Source organism: Eleutherodactylus coqui, chromosome 2 (genome assembly GCF_035609145.1).
Source record: "Eleutherodactylus coqui strain aEleCoq1 chromosome 2, aEleCoq1.hap1, whole genome shotgun sequence".
NCBI classification, from domain to species: Eukaryota; Metazoa; Chordata; class Amphibia; order Anura; family Eleutherodactylidae; genus Eleutherodactylus; species Eleutherodactylus coqui.
In genome coordinates, this window is record NC_089838.1 from 132,362,250 (window position 1) to 132,379,121 (window position 16,872).

The 16,872-nt window shown below is 43.2% G+C and overlaps 1 protein-coding gene across 4 annotated transcripts in view; it reads left to right on the plus strand.

Annotated features, from left to right (window-relative positions):
* The window catches only part of SRGAP1 (SLIT-ROBO Rho GTPase activating protein 1), a 170,649-nt gene that overhangs the window by 61,115 nt on the left and 92,662 nt on the right, over positions 1–16,872 (plus strand). For all 4 annotated transcript variants that reach the window (XM_066591556.1, XM_066591557.1, XM_066591558.1 and 1 more), the window contains exon 2: positions 5,473–5,668. In XM_066591556.1, the coding sequence (XP_066447653.1) occupies positions 5,473–5,668 (196 nt within the window). The remainder of the gene's footprint in view (positions 1–5,472; positions 5,669–16,872) is intronic.

Consider the following 16,872-nt stretch of genomic DNA (forward strand, 5'->3'; position numbering starts at 1 on the left):
CGAGATTTTTGCAAAACCTCATTCACATGGTTGGCTAATCCCGGGATTAGAAGCCACAGGTAAAATTGCCGCAGCAGTTCCGTCCCGTGTGAACCCAGCCTTACTGGAGCAGACCTCCTCCTAGCAGTCAGAGGCCATGTTGTGCTACAGCAGCGCTAATCCTGTAATGGCATCCCCCTCATCTGTTAACTTTGCAAACTTGTTGGGGTGTGCCAGTTCAGGACTAGCCTCCCTGGATCTCTTCCCTCTACCCCTCCATCTGTCATCCAGCTAACTGCCTGATCATCCTGTTCTCCCAAACTACCATCTACCCCCACATCTGCTCCAGCGAGGGTCTCCTCAATGAGCAGCAAACCCCTTTCCAGGTTGCCAATGTATCTATGTTGCAAGATGCGCATTTAGATCCAGGATATGGGCTTCCAAATGCACGACACACAACTTGCATTTCATACAGCAGTATGCACCTTCCAACGGCTGTTCAAGGACTGCATAAGGCCCATTTACACCAGCAGGCAGTTTGAGTGACAGCTTTGAGTGATCATTTTGCATAAACCATTAAGTAGCTACTTAAGTAGCAATTAAGTGTACAAATGAAGCCTTCACTGAATGCAGTTAATAGCTCTTATCTGCGCTCTGATCCTTTTGTTTTCCAAGGGGAAACAATACTATCAGTACTTTCCTGATCATCCTGTTCTCCCTGTTCTCTCCTGTTCATGGAGAACTGATGGGAGTGAATGACGATTTTTCTGTAAGACTGAATTTAACGATCAGCTTGCAGTGCCTGAAAAGCGCACAATGGGCGCTCATTTAGACGTGCCGATGATCGCTAAAACAATTGCTGATTAGAGATTTTTGTTCTTTTTTGTTTTTTGTTTTTTTTTTTTTAAAGCGATCATCGGCTGGTGTAAATGGGCCTATACATGGCAGAGGTTGTACACGGGACGGCATTGTCACTCATACAGCATGTTCTAAATGTGGATTGTACAGATATATTAGATAAAATACATGCAAATCATTAAAATGGATAAGCAGTAAATAAATACAAGTGTCTCTTCCAAACTCTTAATCAAGTAACTAATCCCAAGTCACACATGTAAGAAATGGCACACTTTAGAAAACAGCACTTAGAATACGTACACTCGCAGATGTTGGCCAAATTATACAGCGCAGTCCAAGCAGGTTGAGTGTAAAGCCATGGTTTTTTAGGTATCCTTCTGCTTTATTGGCCTGATTTACTTGGCCTGAATAACAATGTATTATCCATTGTCATTAGACGCTCCATATGCATAGTCATTGATGCTTTTAAATCATTAAAGGGGTTGTCCCGCGGCGAAATGCAATTTTTTTTTAAACCTACTCCCGCATTCTGCCCCGTTAAAATCAATACCGTTTGTAATTTAAAAAAAATAAATAAATCGCTTACCTCCTTCCCAGTTCGCGCAGCATCTTCTTTTCTTCTTTTAAAGATGACCGCGGTTTTCTCCCATGGTGCACCGCGGTTTTCTCCCATGGTGCACCGCGAGTCTTCTCCCATGGTGCACCATGGGCTCTGTGCGGTCCATTGCCGATTCCAGCCTCCTGATTGGCTGGAATCGGCACACGTGATGAGGCGGAGCTACGCGATGACGTGCAGAAGGGGGAGGAGCCAGAATGCTGCTCGTGCCTGGACTGACTAGAAGGGAGAAGACCCTTCTGCGCAAGCGCGTCTAATCGGGCGATTACACGCTGAAATTAGACGGAGCCATGGAGACGAGGACGCCAGCACAGGGAAGGTAAGTGAATAACTTCTGTATGGCTCATATTTGATGCACGATGTATATTACAAAGTGCATTAATATGGCCATACAGGAGTGTATAACCCCACTTGCTTTCGCGAGACAACCCCTTTAAGTGATGGTGGCTCGTTCAACCGCTTAAGGCTTAGAAGTTATAGTTTACGCCCATTCAACATGTGGTGGAATAATTATATTTTTGTAATTCTGGTTGCTAAGATGTATTCACACACAGTAGACTTTATATCTGCTACTTAACCATGGTTCATTCATCTGAGTGGGGTTGTTCTGGTGGCGAACACATGGATTCTTTCAAGCCCTGGTCAGATGAATGGGACAGTTGTGGAAAGCTCTGCAACAGATGTGCTGCATGTGAATGGTACTCTAAGGCCGGTCTCGCACTACCAAATTTGAATTCCAGATTCCACAAGCATTTGATCACCGGTAATACGTGGTTCAATCAAATGCTTTGAATTACACAGTACCGCTCACATTAGAATGTTGGAATTGCGTAATTTGCTCACGGAAAAGCATGTTCTATTTTACCGCGCATATTCGCAACATAGAGCCCATTGTTATTTGTGGTCGCAGATATATCCACAGCCCATAGTCATGCACAGTATATTACGTGGCCGTATGCAGGATCGCACTGGAATCGGCTGCGGGCCTCCAAGCGGATTCTGTATATGGCCATGTGAGCGCAACCTAAGGGATAAAGTAGAGCACTTGGCCCTCACTTAAAGGCCAACTTACAGACTCTAATATCCTCGATCTTATTTATTAATATATTTTGATGGTTTGAAAAAGAAAATCATGAAAGCCATTTAGGCAATATGATTCAGGGGTTGGAATCTTTTTGTGTACAAGTACATTCAATAGCATGGTAAAAGTTACAATGAAAATCAGCCTCCCGCTGAGCTGTTCATTAACTTCACAGTGTGCATCCTTTTGTGTCTTATAAGACAAACAGTAATTTTCAGATCTATGTGTGGGGAAACGCAGAAACCTTGCCTACTCTGTGCCGAGCACTTCAAATGTCATGGGTAAGGGTCCTTTTAGAAGAGTCGATTCTCACTTCAATGAGCCAGTGATGTCACCAATGACTCGTTCGCTCTCATGCAGCCTGTTTAGACAGGCAGACATATCGTTGGCTCGTTCAAGGGAGCATTGTTCAGTCTTTCCCATATACTGTATGAGTGAATGCTAAAGACTAAGCGCTGTTTAAACTGAACGGTAAGTGAACGAGCCAGCAATTTTTTATGCCTGCATAAAATGAACGATGAGCGAAAAGCGAACTATTCTCATATGTTGTTCAGTCGTTGGCTCACTTTTAGACCTAACGACTGACAGCTCTTCCTATGCTTGGGAAAAGCTTCTCTAACCTTCATAAACCTTTCTGGTAAATAATCTCACCATTACAACCCTGAGATATAGTAGATTTGAAAAATCCTTCATCCTGGTTTATGTACTCTAGGGTAGAGTTAAAGCAGTTGGTGATGATGAAGAGGTTATGCTATGCATACTTGTAAATGAATAGTAGTGGTATCTGCCCCAAAACACCGTCTTACCAGATTGTAACTAGCGTTTAGACTTTGAACCTGTGAACTTTTCATCCTTAAATTTCCTTCCCCAAGTCTTTTTCTTTTCTTTTTTTGGATTTAGGCGAAGGCTAGTGCTAGAGACTTTTTATAGAGCTACTGATCAATTGGAACTTTCTAGCTACAGTTGCAGTCCAAAATAATAAATTATGTAGTATATAATCTTATGGATTTATGTGGTTACTTGAGTTGAAATCAATCGGTTTCGCTACAAAGTGTCCATGAAGCTGTAGTCTGAAAGAGTTAGATCTATGTATTTCAAGATCTGTGACCAGCCAACATACTGTGTAGCACATGGTTTTAAAGACATGAGTCTTTTGCTCTTTGAAGGTACCATTACTACCGTATTTTCCCCCAAATAAGACCGTTTTATATTAATTTTTGCCCCAAAAAAGGCACAGGGTTTTATTTTTAAGGGGGTGGGGGGTATGCTCGCCTAGCCAGCGCCATCTGGGTCCGTCCGCTGGACCGCGGCGCTCTGGCAGACTAACGTGCATTCTTTAATGCCAACGGAGCATCTCTTTCTGGTGACAGGGCTTAAGTACCCCGCCTCCAGCAAGCGATTGCTCTGATTGGTTCAGGAGCACTGCCTCTAATCAATCACAGCCATTCAATGATGTAATTCAGTGAATGGCTGTGATCGGTTCATCGAGCACCGGCTCTGATTGGTTCAGAGGCGGCACTCCTGAACCAATCAAAGCAATTGCTTGCTGGAGGCGGGGTATTCAAGCCCTGTCACAGGCAAGAGATGCTTCATCGGAGTTCAGGACTGCACGGAAACTTGCTGAAGCGCCGCTTCAAAAAGAAAAAAAAGAATTAGTTTGCTTCTGGAAATATTGTTGCCGAACCGCTTGCTTTAGAAAGAAAAGTACTGCTTGAAATTTACCTTATGCCACGATGTTTGTGCCAGTTAAAATTTTAAGAAGGCAAATCTGGAACATGAAAGATACTTTTTTTTGCTAATACTTTTGAAGTCCATTGTAGTTAACACAGCTGTGAACTCTTCAAAACACCTTTGCAATAACAAAACCGATGAGACTTGCTCCTTCTTGTGTGGGTGAGAAATGCATTACCTGTGTTTCACCCTATTATTAGGGATGCGCTTCTCTGCAAATGACTTCTGTTTGCTTAAGCTCTAGAGCACAAAGATGTAATGTAAAACACTCCAAGGTCAAACATGGTTTGTGGAGCTGGCATCGCTTCATACTGGGGCCACCCACTTCGGATGTCGTGTTCTAGGCCACAGTTAATCTTGTGTACCTTGTAATGTTAATACTCAAACATTCATTTACCTACACTTGGTTGTTGCTAAGCAACGTAATGCAATTCTCTTACAACGAAGTGTAATGTAGATAGTAGTAAAGCGTCTCTGGTCATTGCTAGAGGAAAAATGAAGTCACTGCCTATATTCAATACGAGAAAGAAAATGGATTCACTACATTGCGTATGAGCGGCGGAGGCTTAAATAAAAAGAAACCTGGGAAGACACTGCATGGCGGCATGTGTGCGTTGTGCTGTCGTGTGCAGTACAATATCGCTGCCATTCATGGTGATAGGCCGGCTCCACAGCAGTAAGGCCCTGCAGGACTCAAGCTGGGCTTTATGCATGTCGTCATGTGAGCCAGGCCTAAAAGTGTCTACAGAGTTACTTTATCCCAATGCAAGGCAAAAGCGTGTCCTTTTTTTTTTCCCCCCCCCCTCCTTCAGGCCAGTATATATCAGTGTACAGCAAAAAAGTGTGTGGGATTGTGTTGTAGACTATATTATTCCATTCAACTTTATCCAGTAAAAGTATACGTAAAATGTATACTCACCCCTCCCCCCCCTTCTTTTGCTACAGGATCCTATGATTGACGGATGCCGCTGCATGGCATCTGTCATATGCATCCATTTAACATATACTAAACGGAGACCGTATACATAATGTGAACCTCCCCTATCTTATATTGACCCCACTTCCCTTATTCTGAGCCCCAGGTACATTGTGATCAGATTGGCCAGCGTTTTGTGCTTGTACATTGTTTTGTGACACCGCTTTGTCCACATGGTAGTGAACTTGGCGTTTGATCTGAGGACTCATATTTATTTTATTTATTTTCCAGAGATAAGAGCTCAGCTGGTTGAACAACAAAAATGCTTGGAGCAACAAACCGAGATGAGAGTTCAGCTCCTTCAGGACCTCCAGGACTTCTTCCGCAAGAAATCAGAAATTGAAATGGAGTACTCCCGGAATCTGGAGAAACTTGCGGAGAGATTCATGGCAAAGACCAGAAGCACAAAAGATCATCAACAATACAAGTAAGAATTGTATATGTTTAATTTCCATATAACATCATTTTGCCGCCGTTCAACATCAACACCGTATGTGATACAATATCTCTAATATCCAATTAAGTAAAAGCGAAAAGAAAAATAACTGTTCCAGTAGGTAGCAATATGATCACGTGAACACCTAACATTCTATCCCGTGATCTTCCGGATATCCGTTTTCTTCCAGCTCTCCACTCACACTATCTGTGCACATGAACACAATTATATCAACCTTGTCTTCTTCGTTCAAACACAACACAAAGGGAGAACATATAAGAGGAACTACATATATTGGGTGGGTGGGGAGGTAAAGAGGAAGGGTAAGAAATATCAAGAGAAATACATAGCCCAATCAGGGATTGGTCAGTAGTAGAGATGAGCGAGCATACTCGCTAGGGGCAATTACTCGATCGAGCATTGTCCTTAGCGAGTACCTGCCCGCTCGAGAGAAAAGGTTCGGGTGCCGGCGCGGGGGAGCGGTGAGTTGCGGCAGTCAGCGGGGGGGAGAGAAGGAGAGAGATCTCCCCTCTGTTCCTCCCCACTCTCCCCCGCAGCTCCCTGCCCGCACCCGAACCTTTTCTCTTGAGCGGGCAGGTACTCGCTAAGGGCAATGCTCGCTCGAGCAATTGCCCTTAGCGAGTATGCTCGCTCAGCACTAGTCAGTAGCCTATACTCCTCTGTGTTCTGAAATTCTATCCAATAATACCAATGTATATATTAGTGTTATCAACAAGAGATGTCCCTTGCAGAAGTTGCTTATTTAGGTTTGTGTCTTGCAATCTGTATGCCATTTCACATTTTACATGAACATGTAAGTTTATAATGGAGATTAAATGGACTTGTTCCTGCAGAGATTAAAGCTGATTTGATAGAAATTCTTGTTTCCTGTGGGTAGATCCTTAGTTGTAAGGAAGTCTGTTGTAGTGACTCTTTCCGTTTAATACCTGTAAATGCATGCACCTGAGTTGTCCTCTTTAGTCAAATTATGAAATCTTCAGCTCGGCTATAGTTATCTATTTTTTGGAGATCCGGATGATAACTCATTGAGGCCCAACACTGAAAGGTAAAACGGCATAAGATTTGCAGACATACATTCCTCATTCCTACACTATAGAACAAAGTGCCAAACCTAAAGGGGGAAGTAATGGTGGTGGTTTCCCAGCTTTCTTACAAACCTATCCTTAAAGGGGTTGTCCCGCAGAAGCAATTGCAGTTATGCACTTCTGTATTACTTTGTAATATACATCGTGCATTAAGTATTGGCCATACAGAAGTTATACACTTACCCCCTCCGGTGCTGGCGTCCCTGTCTCCATGGCGACGACCAAACTTCTCCACTGGTCGCCGCAACAGTCGCGCTTGCGCAGAGAAGAATCCTCTTCTGGTGGGTCCGGGCTCACGACCTGCGTCCTGGCTCCTCCCCTGGCTCTCAGCGTCATCGCGTAGCTCCGCCCCTGTCACGTGGTGCCGATCAGCCAATGAGGTGGCTGTAATCGGCAGTGGAGCTCAGACTGGGGAAGAACATCCACGGTGCACCATGGGAGAAGACCCGCAGTGCACCATGGGAGAAGACCAGCGGTGCACCTTGGGAAATGACGGCGGCCATCTTGGAAGAAGATTTTTATAACTTCATGAAACAGCTTCATGGTGAGTAGAAACGCTGTAAAAAACCGATTTACATGGGTAGTTTGTAATGCTTGCTTAACATGGGGGACTGGGGTGTGAAAATTTTTTCGTTTGGCTGCGAGACAACCCCTTTAAGGCCTGGATCAGATGGCCGTGATTCATGTAATGACGTGTACTTGCTGCATGCTGCCAATCGCCATGTTCCATCTCGGCGTGTTTGTGCAGTTCGTGTGAGCGGCAACATTGGAGTCTGGAAGATTGGTACAGCGCATTATGTGCGTAATGTACTCTGACCATATGCTCGTGTGAGATCAGCCTATAGGCCTATGTAGACACGACGATTATCGCTCAAAAGACATCTTTTGAGCGATAATGGTGTGGATTTGCACGGCAAGATGATCACTCAAAATTCACTCAAACGGCAGTTTGAGTGACAGTTTTAAGCGTTCACTTTGCATAAGTGTGTAAATGAAGGCTCCCGTTGTGTGCAGAAGACAAGCGGGACCGCTATCTTCTGCATACAGCTGTTGTCTTCTCGGAGCACTCAGCTGGTATCCAGCTGAGTGCTCTGAGTGGGGTATGCAGAACACTGCTGAAGTGCTGTCTTCTGTAGACTCCTGCTGTGTTCAAAGAGCGCACAGTTGATATCTAGCTGAGCACTCCGAGTGGGGTATGCAGAACACAGCTGAAGCGCTGTCTTCTGTAGACTCCTGCTGTGTTTACGGAGCGCACAGTTGATATCTAGCTGAGCGCTCCGAGTGGGGTAGGCAAAACACAGCTGAAGTGCTGTCTTCTGTAGACTCCTGCTGTGTTCACGGAGCGCACAGTTGATATCTAGCTGAGCGCTCCGAGTGGGGTAGGCAAAACACAGCTGAAGCGCTGTCTTCTGTAGACTCCTGCTGTGTTCATGGAGTGCACAGTTGGTATGCAGCTGAGCACTCCGAGCGGGGTATGCAGGACACAGCTGGAGTGCTGTCTTCTTCATACTCCGGCTGTGTTCTCCAAGCGGGATACCTGCTGAAACAATAGTATCAGCAGTATCCTGCTGAGAACTCCGCGCACGGCACTGATAAGGCTCACCATTCTTTCAGCTTGCGGAAAGACCATGATGAATGACTCGTTAATAAAAACTGCACGATGTCCATGACGTTAGACCCAACGATTCTCATTTAAAAGACGGCTTTTAGCAAGTCTTGAGCGAAAATCGTTGGGTATAAATGGGCCTTAGGGATACTAAAATTTTGGGTACCTTTACTGAACAGAACAGTTTAAAGATTTAAAATTGATAATTGAGAGTGTAAACAAATGAGTGTTGGTAAGTATACTTCTAGACTAAATATTTCAATATTCGGCAGTCAGGACTAAAGTTGGTCATATACTAGAAATTTTGAATGGCAGAAAGGCTGATTATGACTTTTTTTTCTACCAACCTTACCTTTTTATGACCCAAATGGGCATGACAGCTGCCGACTAAAGGCATCTATCTGTCGAAATGTTGAATTACTGTGTTGGATGTTTTCAGTTGGGTGCTGGAGTTAGAAAGTAGTTCATGCCAAACGTCAGATATTCATCCCAACAGTGGAAAACCAAACTAGGCCACCGATCACGGCAGAGATTGGTCGGTAACTTTATTTTACCATATGGCATTGTAGTTCAAAACGACACCTTTCACAGGCCAACAGTGAAGGCCTAGGGCTTCAAGAAAGCAGCTGATTACAATCACTAATGTATCTACAGCCTAAACTGTGTCTTGATGGTTTGTATATCCAGCTTTGGATATAAGTGAGTCACAAGAGACCTCTAGTAAACTGTATTTATATTTGTACCTCCGTTCTAATTGTTACTTGGGGCCTCCTGGATTCGTGTCCTCGTCCAGCCCTGCAGCTGTTTTGATATGTAGAGGTTTCCAGATATGTGCTGGAGTGAAGCAGCTTGTTTTGCTGAACAACTCCAGGGTGCGCGGATAATGAGATTTGTGCTGAAGTTATGTGAAGCGCTCAAGGCTTTGGCCTTGTCAACAGATTGTCAGCAGCCAGCTGTTGACCAAAGTATGACTTGCATTTGTAAATACTACAAACATCCTTGAAGAAACAGCTGAATTAAAAGTTCTTTGTATGAATTGTTTCAATTCTTACCTAATAACCGACTGAATGTTTTGTCTCCACACCGCCTTGCTGCGCTCCTCTGATCTTTCACTGACTTGTATGTCAAAGCGCTTTGTGAAAGGCTTAGGTCATATGAAAGTTTAATTTGCTTTTCCTTCTATCTAAAGTATCCCCATATGATGCATAAGTTCAATTCAATTTAGATTTTGTTTACCCTCCTGGGCAGGGCTATGCTGGGGCTTTAGGGATCATGGGGGAAAAAAAACCTGCCCATGGCTGGCCACAGCTTCCCCTTGCTTCAGCTGCTTGCTAGACCCTCCACGATCAGGTGATCACTATGGTGTTCTGGTGGAAAAAAAAACCCTTGAAGACCTGACATTTTTCAGTCTTTTAACTTTTTTTTTCATTCCTGTCTTTCAAAAACCATAATTTTTTTTCCTTTTTCTGACCTGTTTTCCTGAAAAGACCTACCCTGAAAATAAGCCCTAGCATGATTTTTTAAATAGTGTCTAGGTCGCTGCACATGTAAAAATGAAATCTTGGAGCAAAAATTAATATAAGACACTGTTTTATTTTCGGGAAAACACGGTATTGACACAGCTGTGTTGAAGGCTTGTTTTGCTGGGCAAATTACGGTACATTTAAATGGTACCATTGAAAAATGCAAACTATAGTGTATAACCTTTGAAAATTTGGAGTAAAAACGGAAATAAAGCAAATGCACCAGTTTTTTTTGAAATTTTACGACATGAACACAGTGCAGTCAAAAGGACCTGTTCATTTCCACTTTTATTTTGCGAGTCCGTATGATTACAACAATACCAATGTGGGTTGTTGTTTTTTGTTTTTTTTTTGTTTAGTCACTTCTAAAAAATGAAGAGAAATTTTGGCACCGTGTTCTGAGACCTATGGCTTCTTTTTCCATCAGTAGCGCTGTGTGAGAGCTTGTTTTTGACTGTTTTTATTGGTACTGCTTATGAGTGCATAACTTACAGCAATTTTTATTCAAATTTCTTTGAGCAATGGTTGCTCATAAAATTGCAATTCTGACATTATTAAAAGTAAACTTACAGTGCAAGATATATAATGCAGTTTTTTAATAGTTCAGACTTTTACAGACATGGCAATATTAATTGCATGGGCTTTTTTTTGCTTTTATGCTTTGTGGAGAGTATTGACTTAACTTTTTAATTATTATTTTTTCTTATTTCTAAGAACTTTGTTGAACTTCAATGTTTTCTTTTAGTCCCTGTAGGGGACTTGAACCTGAGATTGTATAATGTTGGATTCAATACAGAAATAATGCAGTATACTGCAGCAAAGTCTAAACAGTGAAACTCTAAGCAGTTAAACGGCCTTGATCAGAGGTACCTCTGAGTGCAGCCGGTTGACATGAAATGGCTCAACCCCCCCCCCCCCCCCCCCAACACACACATGACCAAAGTTGCATAATTGGTTGTAAGGGGTTATTTCCTTGAAAATTTCTGTTTTGCAGGATCTTGTACTTTTAACAGCAACCTATTAAGCCCTGCCTGTGGCAGGAAATAATTTAGCCTGACAGGCTTGAGTCCTAATTAGGCACCAGGCTGCTATAGCAACCCATTGGCGTCCCATGGGAGGTAAAGGGGTGCCAGAAAAAGGCTGTATTCAGAGCTGGTTCTGATTACTGATGGCTGCCGGCTGTCACCGGGTATGGAGCAAGTTTGGCTCCCGAGCTCTCCCCCCTCCTTCTCCCTGCGACCTCTGACCTACAATTACATACTAGATTTTGAAGGGGATGAAGAGGTGATCCCATCCACAGGATAAATGTATGCTCTCTGAGACCCTCGACTCCGCAGAGATTATCAGAACTGCACATTTGGTGTCCCCCAGATGAATGAAGTGACCACTGCTCCGTTCATCTATGGAGCTAGCCAAGCGATGTGCTCTACCTCATTCAGTCACATTGAAGTGAATGGAGCAGTAGTTGCTTGCTCAGTTCACGAAGGGGACTTGGGGTGTGCCACTTTCATAACTTCTGGGGGTCGCAGCAGTTGTGTTCCAAGCAATCAAGCTATCACCTATCCAGGTGATAATTTGCTTGCTTGGTATACAACTGCTTTAAAGGTACACCCCCTCCATGTTTGAGGTATACTCCCTTTACCCATGTGTATTTGCAAGTTGATGCCTGTGTGGAGGAAGAGTGGTGACAACTGTTCTAGGCATCAGAGGTAGGGGGGAAAAAGTACTCACTTGTCAGCTTGTCCAATATATAAAAATCTATTCTTTCCCCTATGCATACAAACATGTAGATAGTAAGTGGAGTTGTACTTTAAGTGACCGGTAATGTGTTTGGAGCTTTGGGGCTGGATTGAAGGAATTTTACCCAGACATTAGCTGTTTAATCCTCTGTTACCTAGGATCAGCTATCACATTTATATCTCATCTCTGAGGACAAGCCTTTAAGAACAAGGCTCCTTCCAAATTACTAAGACATTGAGAAGAGTGTTTAAAGATCCCATGATTATTTAATGACAGTTACTTTCTCTTGGCGGCCACATTAGCTGGCTGTTTCTGTTCTATGGTTGGGTTGCTACTTCTGGGAATGTGGCGAGAGCAGAGAAAACCATAATATGGGTGGTTTCACACATTCATTATTTTATTTTTTTATTTTTAAACGGCAGTTTTTTGGTTTTTCTTTTTTGTGGCAGTATTTCATGCACTTTTTTCAGCCAAAGGGAAAAATAGATAAAAAAAAAAAAGAATAGACTTGTACTTCCTACTGGATCTACTTTACTCCAAAAACTGTCCTGGAGTTTTTTTGGGAAAAAATGTGGTATGTGTAGATTGTTTCAATGCCAGATTTAGCTTTTTCAGGTCTGTAGCGCTTGTGTTCTGCTTGGCAAACAGATCACCTGTACTTTCTATTGTCAGGATGTCATTGATGTATTTAATTATTTATTTGTGGCACAAGTGACGGTGAGTGATGGCACTTGTATAAAAGTGACAGAGATTTATGTATAATGCAAGCGAGTGCGACAAGTCAGCAGGACAGCAAATGTATGACATTTTGGTGTCGCGGTCGTTGTGAAATCTTGTCATCTCAGCCATCTAATAATTCAGTTTTCCAATCTGAAAACTTCCCTGCAGTTCTTAGTAACTGCTTTCAGAAGAAAAGATTTTGATAAAACTCTGTTCAATCATTTTGCCACAATTTTGCCAATATAGTAGTTGTGTCCTCAGCAGCCATCACTTCCAGCACAAGGCCTTCAATACAGCTTGTAATTCCCTTTTTAATTAACTAATTTATCGTAATAAAGCCAGAATAATGTACTTACAAGGAAAGGAGAAACAAGTAGTCTAAACAAACATTTCATTGGACCGAGATCCCATGTAGTGATTACCATATGTAGTAAAAGCCATGCTTGGTTGTGTGTTGTACTGCAAGTAAATAGAAAAAAAAAATACGAAGACCGGCTGCACACGACCAGATTTGCATTGCGGAATCCAGAGCTGGCGTCCGCATTTTTTTCCTGCCCACCAGCGGAAATCAATTGCATTTTTACCCTTGTGGGGGGAAAATCGCAGCATGCTCTATTTCTAGGCTGCTTCCCTTGAAGTCAAGAGGAGCCGTCCAACCCGCAGCAATGATCATTGCGGAAAGGCTGCTGGATCTGCGTCATCGCCTAGCGATGGTGCAGCGTAATCTGTACTGCACATGTGCATCGGCTGGCACATCCGTAGTACAGAAGGAAGAAGAATCCGGATAGGTACGCAGGGTCACCGGCTGAGTTAGCTTTTTCTGCGGGATACTACATGCAGAATTTGACCCAGTCGTGTACAGGCGGACTAAAGGTGACTTTACACTGGGCGACTTTCTCACAGGAGCAGTAGTCATTGAGTGAACAGAGGCAGAGCACAATGGAGAGCTTTCTGCTGCCCACCTCCATTTATAGTTAACAGGCAATCGTTCAAGATGAGCGACTGCCTGTTTACAAGGGCCGATAGTTAGAAACTGTTCACTTGTCAAGAGTTGCTTAGTCACTTGGTTTGTAGATGAACTGAAAACCAAGTTCCCTGTTGGTGGTTGCGTGTATAAGGTCCAGCTACTGCCAAAAATCACTGTTTCCAGTGATTTGGACATTATCACCCCTAAAGGTGCCTTAAGTCATGCAGGACCAAAGAAGGTGCTTCAGTTCTGTTTAGACTTGGTCTAGTTGATGATGTAGTGACTTAAGCCCACCCAGAAAACATTTCTCAGCTAGGTTCACCAGATGACCTTCACTATATAACTTCAATAACGATTCTTCTGAAGCTGTTTGCAATCAAGACCTATCTAAGCAGCTGTCCAAACAAGGGTCCGCGAACATGACCGAAGTTCCTGCTGATTTTTTTTTTCCGCATGACCACAAGGAGTCATGTAAATAAGAGTAGTCATTTTTGTGGTGTCTTGTCTGACCAAGAACTTGAAGGTTGTCTACTTGATTATACAGAGGATGATCAGAAATGCTGTTTCCGCTAGAATGTTTTAGAAGACCCTTTCTATGTATTGCTCTAAGCAGAACACGTAAGAGATCTCTGATAGTGCTTGTCTCTCTACAGGCACTCACTAGTTAGGCCACTTCCACACAGGCGACGTGATATCGCCGCGAGAAAATCACAGCAATATCGCATCAGGGGTCCGTGCGATATCGCTGCATTTTCTCTTAATGCAATAACATAACTTTGTGTCGCTACAAAGTCACACGATATTGTAGCCCCATGTGCAAGGAATTTTCAGGGGGTAGGAGGCTTGAAATATAAGCCCCACCCTGAAAAGAAGCCCTAGCTGCATAAAAAAAAGACGTCGCCAAAGAAGCATTTTTTTCCCTGATCCCCGACAATTTTCTTGAGGCATCTCATCTGGTCAGGGATTGGAAAATCCCCACTTCCAGGAAGTGCTGCCTCGGATTGGCTGAGTGCTACGGCACTCAGTCAATCCGAGCCAGCGCTCGATGAACCAATCACAACCATTCATTCATTTAATGTCTGTGATTGGTTCATCGAGCGCTGGCTCTGATTGGCTGAGTCGTGGTGCTCAAGAACCAATCACAACCAGTGCTTCCTAGAGGCAGGGATTTCATCCTTTAATCCAGGAAGGGCTGGCAGAAGGTTAAAGACTGTGGCTGAAGAGGAGATGCGCGCCAGAGCCTGACAACGCCTGAGAAATGATGTTTGATTTCCTACTGTCAAAGTTGCATCGCACCTCCTGAAAACTGCGTTTTTATGCAATACAACACAAAGGAATATTTCACAGAGTAGGCAGAGCAAAAAGTCTCCAAATTTAACTTGAGTAGCCCTTTCACAGTGGTGACTTGAATTAAAAAATATAATTTTTATTTTGAACTTTTTAAAAATGCACATATAGGGGCACAACACATAAAACAACAAAAACAAAAAAAGTAAGTAATAGGTCCTCTTTGATAATACAGTAATAGATATTACAGGATTCATTTAGTTAGTTTTATATTTGTGATCCAGAAATTTAAGGTAAGTATAATACGATCTTGATCCAAAACATAAAGATAGCGGCGGATAATATGGTAAAACCGTAAGATTTGGTAAGGGTGAATGATGGACCATCACTTGTGGTCTTATTTATAGTGTCGCATGACGACCATGGATGGAGGTTGATTCAGAATTATAGTTTTTAGGCCCAAAAACAGAAAAGGTGCTAGAAGGTTATCTGTTAGATGAAGCAATTAAATGACAGAATTTCATTTAGGCCAACTGGTTGTGTGGTTCCGCACCGGAAAATCCAATTGGCCTCTTTACGAAGTAGCAGGCTGTCAGGGTTGCCGCCTCTACCATCCGATCTAATTGCTTCAATCCCTTGGAAAGCCAAACATTCAGCATTTCCATTATGGTGTTCCCACACATGGGTTGCTACGGAGGTGATCTCTTTCCTCCCTATATTGCCAATATGACCCAGTATTCTCCGTCGCAGTTGTTGACGCGTTTTTCCGATATACTGTTTTTTACAGCTGCATGTGATCAAATATACTACATTGGTTGACAGGCAATTGATGAAATCACGTATTTCATACTGTTTGCCTGTAGCATTCGCGGTAAAAGAGTTGCCTTTCAGAATATATTTGCATGCCAGACATTTGGAACATTTAAAGGTCCCATTTGGGATTGAGCGTGTGAGCCAGTTCTTACAAGAGGTGGTTGGTTTCAGATGACTTTTCACCACGTGGTCGCGAATATTCCGGCCACGTCTATAGGTGATTTTAGGGAGATCGGAGATATGCTGTTTGATATCATCATCTTTCTGAAGAATTTCCCAATAGGACTTAAGGATGTTGAAAATTTCCTGGTGTCCAGTGTCGTAGGTGCCAATAATTCTAATTACGTTTTTGTTATCTGGTCGCTGTTTTGGGATAAGGAGAGAACTCCTGTTGCAAATGCGGGCATGTTGTTCAGCTGTGTTTAGAATTTCAATAGGGTATTTACGTTGTCGAAACCTATTGTGGAGTTTGTCACATTCCTTGTTGAAGCAGTTGTCGTTGGAACAGTTGCGTCTTGCCCTTAGGAACTGGCCTTTAGGGATGCCTCGTCGTAGGGGGAAAGGGTGGTAACTGTCCCAGGCTAAGAGGCTATTGGTAGAGGTTTCTTTACGATATAAATCGCTCGTGAGTTTGCCATCTGCTTCGATTTTGATAATGATATCTAGAAATGTCATCGTATTCTCGTCTATTGCAGCTGTAAATCGTAAGTTTAGATTGTTATCATTGAGCCACATTACAAACTCTTCGAAAAGCCGTTTAGTGCCGGTCCACAGTATTAAGATGTCATCAATATATCTAATCCATGTGAGGATATGTGTGGACCATGGCATGTCGCTGGAAAAGACGATTTTCTCTTCCCACCAGCCCAGGAGCAAATTTGCGTAGGTGGGGGCACAAGAGGTCCCCATCGCGGTGCCCCTGAGCTGGTGGAAAAATTTCCGGTTGAAGAGGAAGTAGTTGTGTTAAGATGAAGCTCAATAGTTCCAATATGAACTCACTATGCTGTTGTAAATGTCGGCCTCTTTGAGTTAGGAAATGTGAGGTTGCTTTTAGTCCTATGTTATGCGGGATCGAGCTGTACAGGGCTTCAACGTCGAGGCTCGCTATCATTGTCTCCGGACCCACCACTATTCCCTCAATTTGACGCAGGACATCCATTGTGTCCTGCGCAAATGACGGAAGCGATGACACAAATGGTCTCAGGACCTTGTCTAGATACTTGCTGGCATTCTGTGTTAGGTTATCAATGCCAGAAACAATAGGGCGTCCTTTTAGGGGGTTCGTCCCCTTGTGTATCTTTGGCAAGGTGTAGAAGGTGGCCAGTCTAGGTGTGTCTACAGTCATGAATTTCAGCTCGCGTTCATTGATGAGTCTCGATTCTTTGGCGGTCATGAGAATTTGGTCTAATACTTGTTTGAATTTGTCTGTGGGG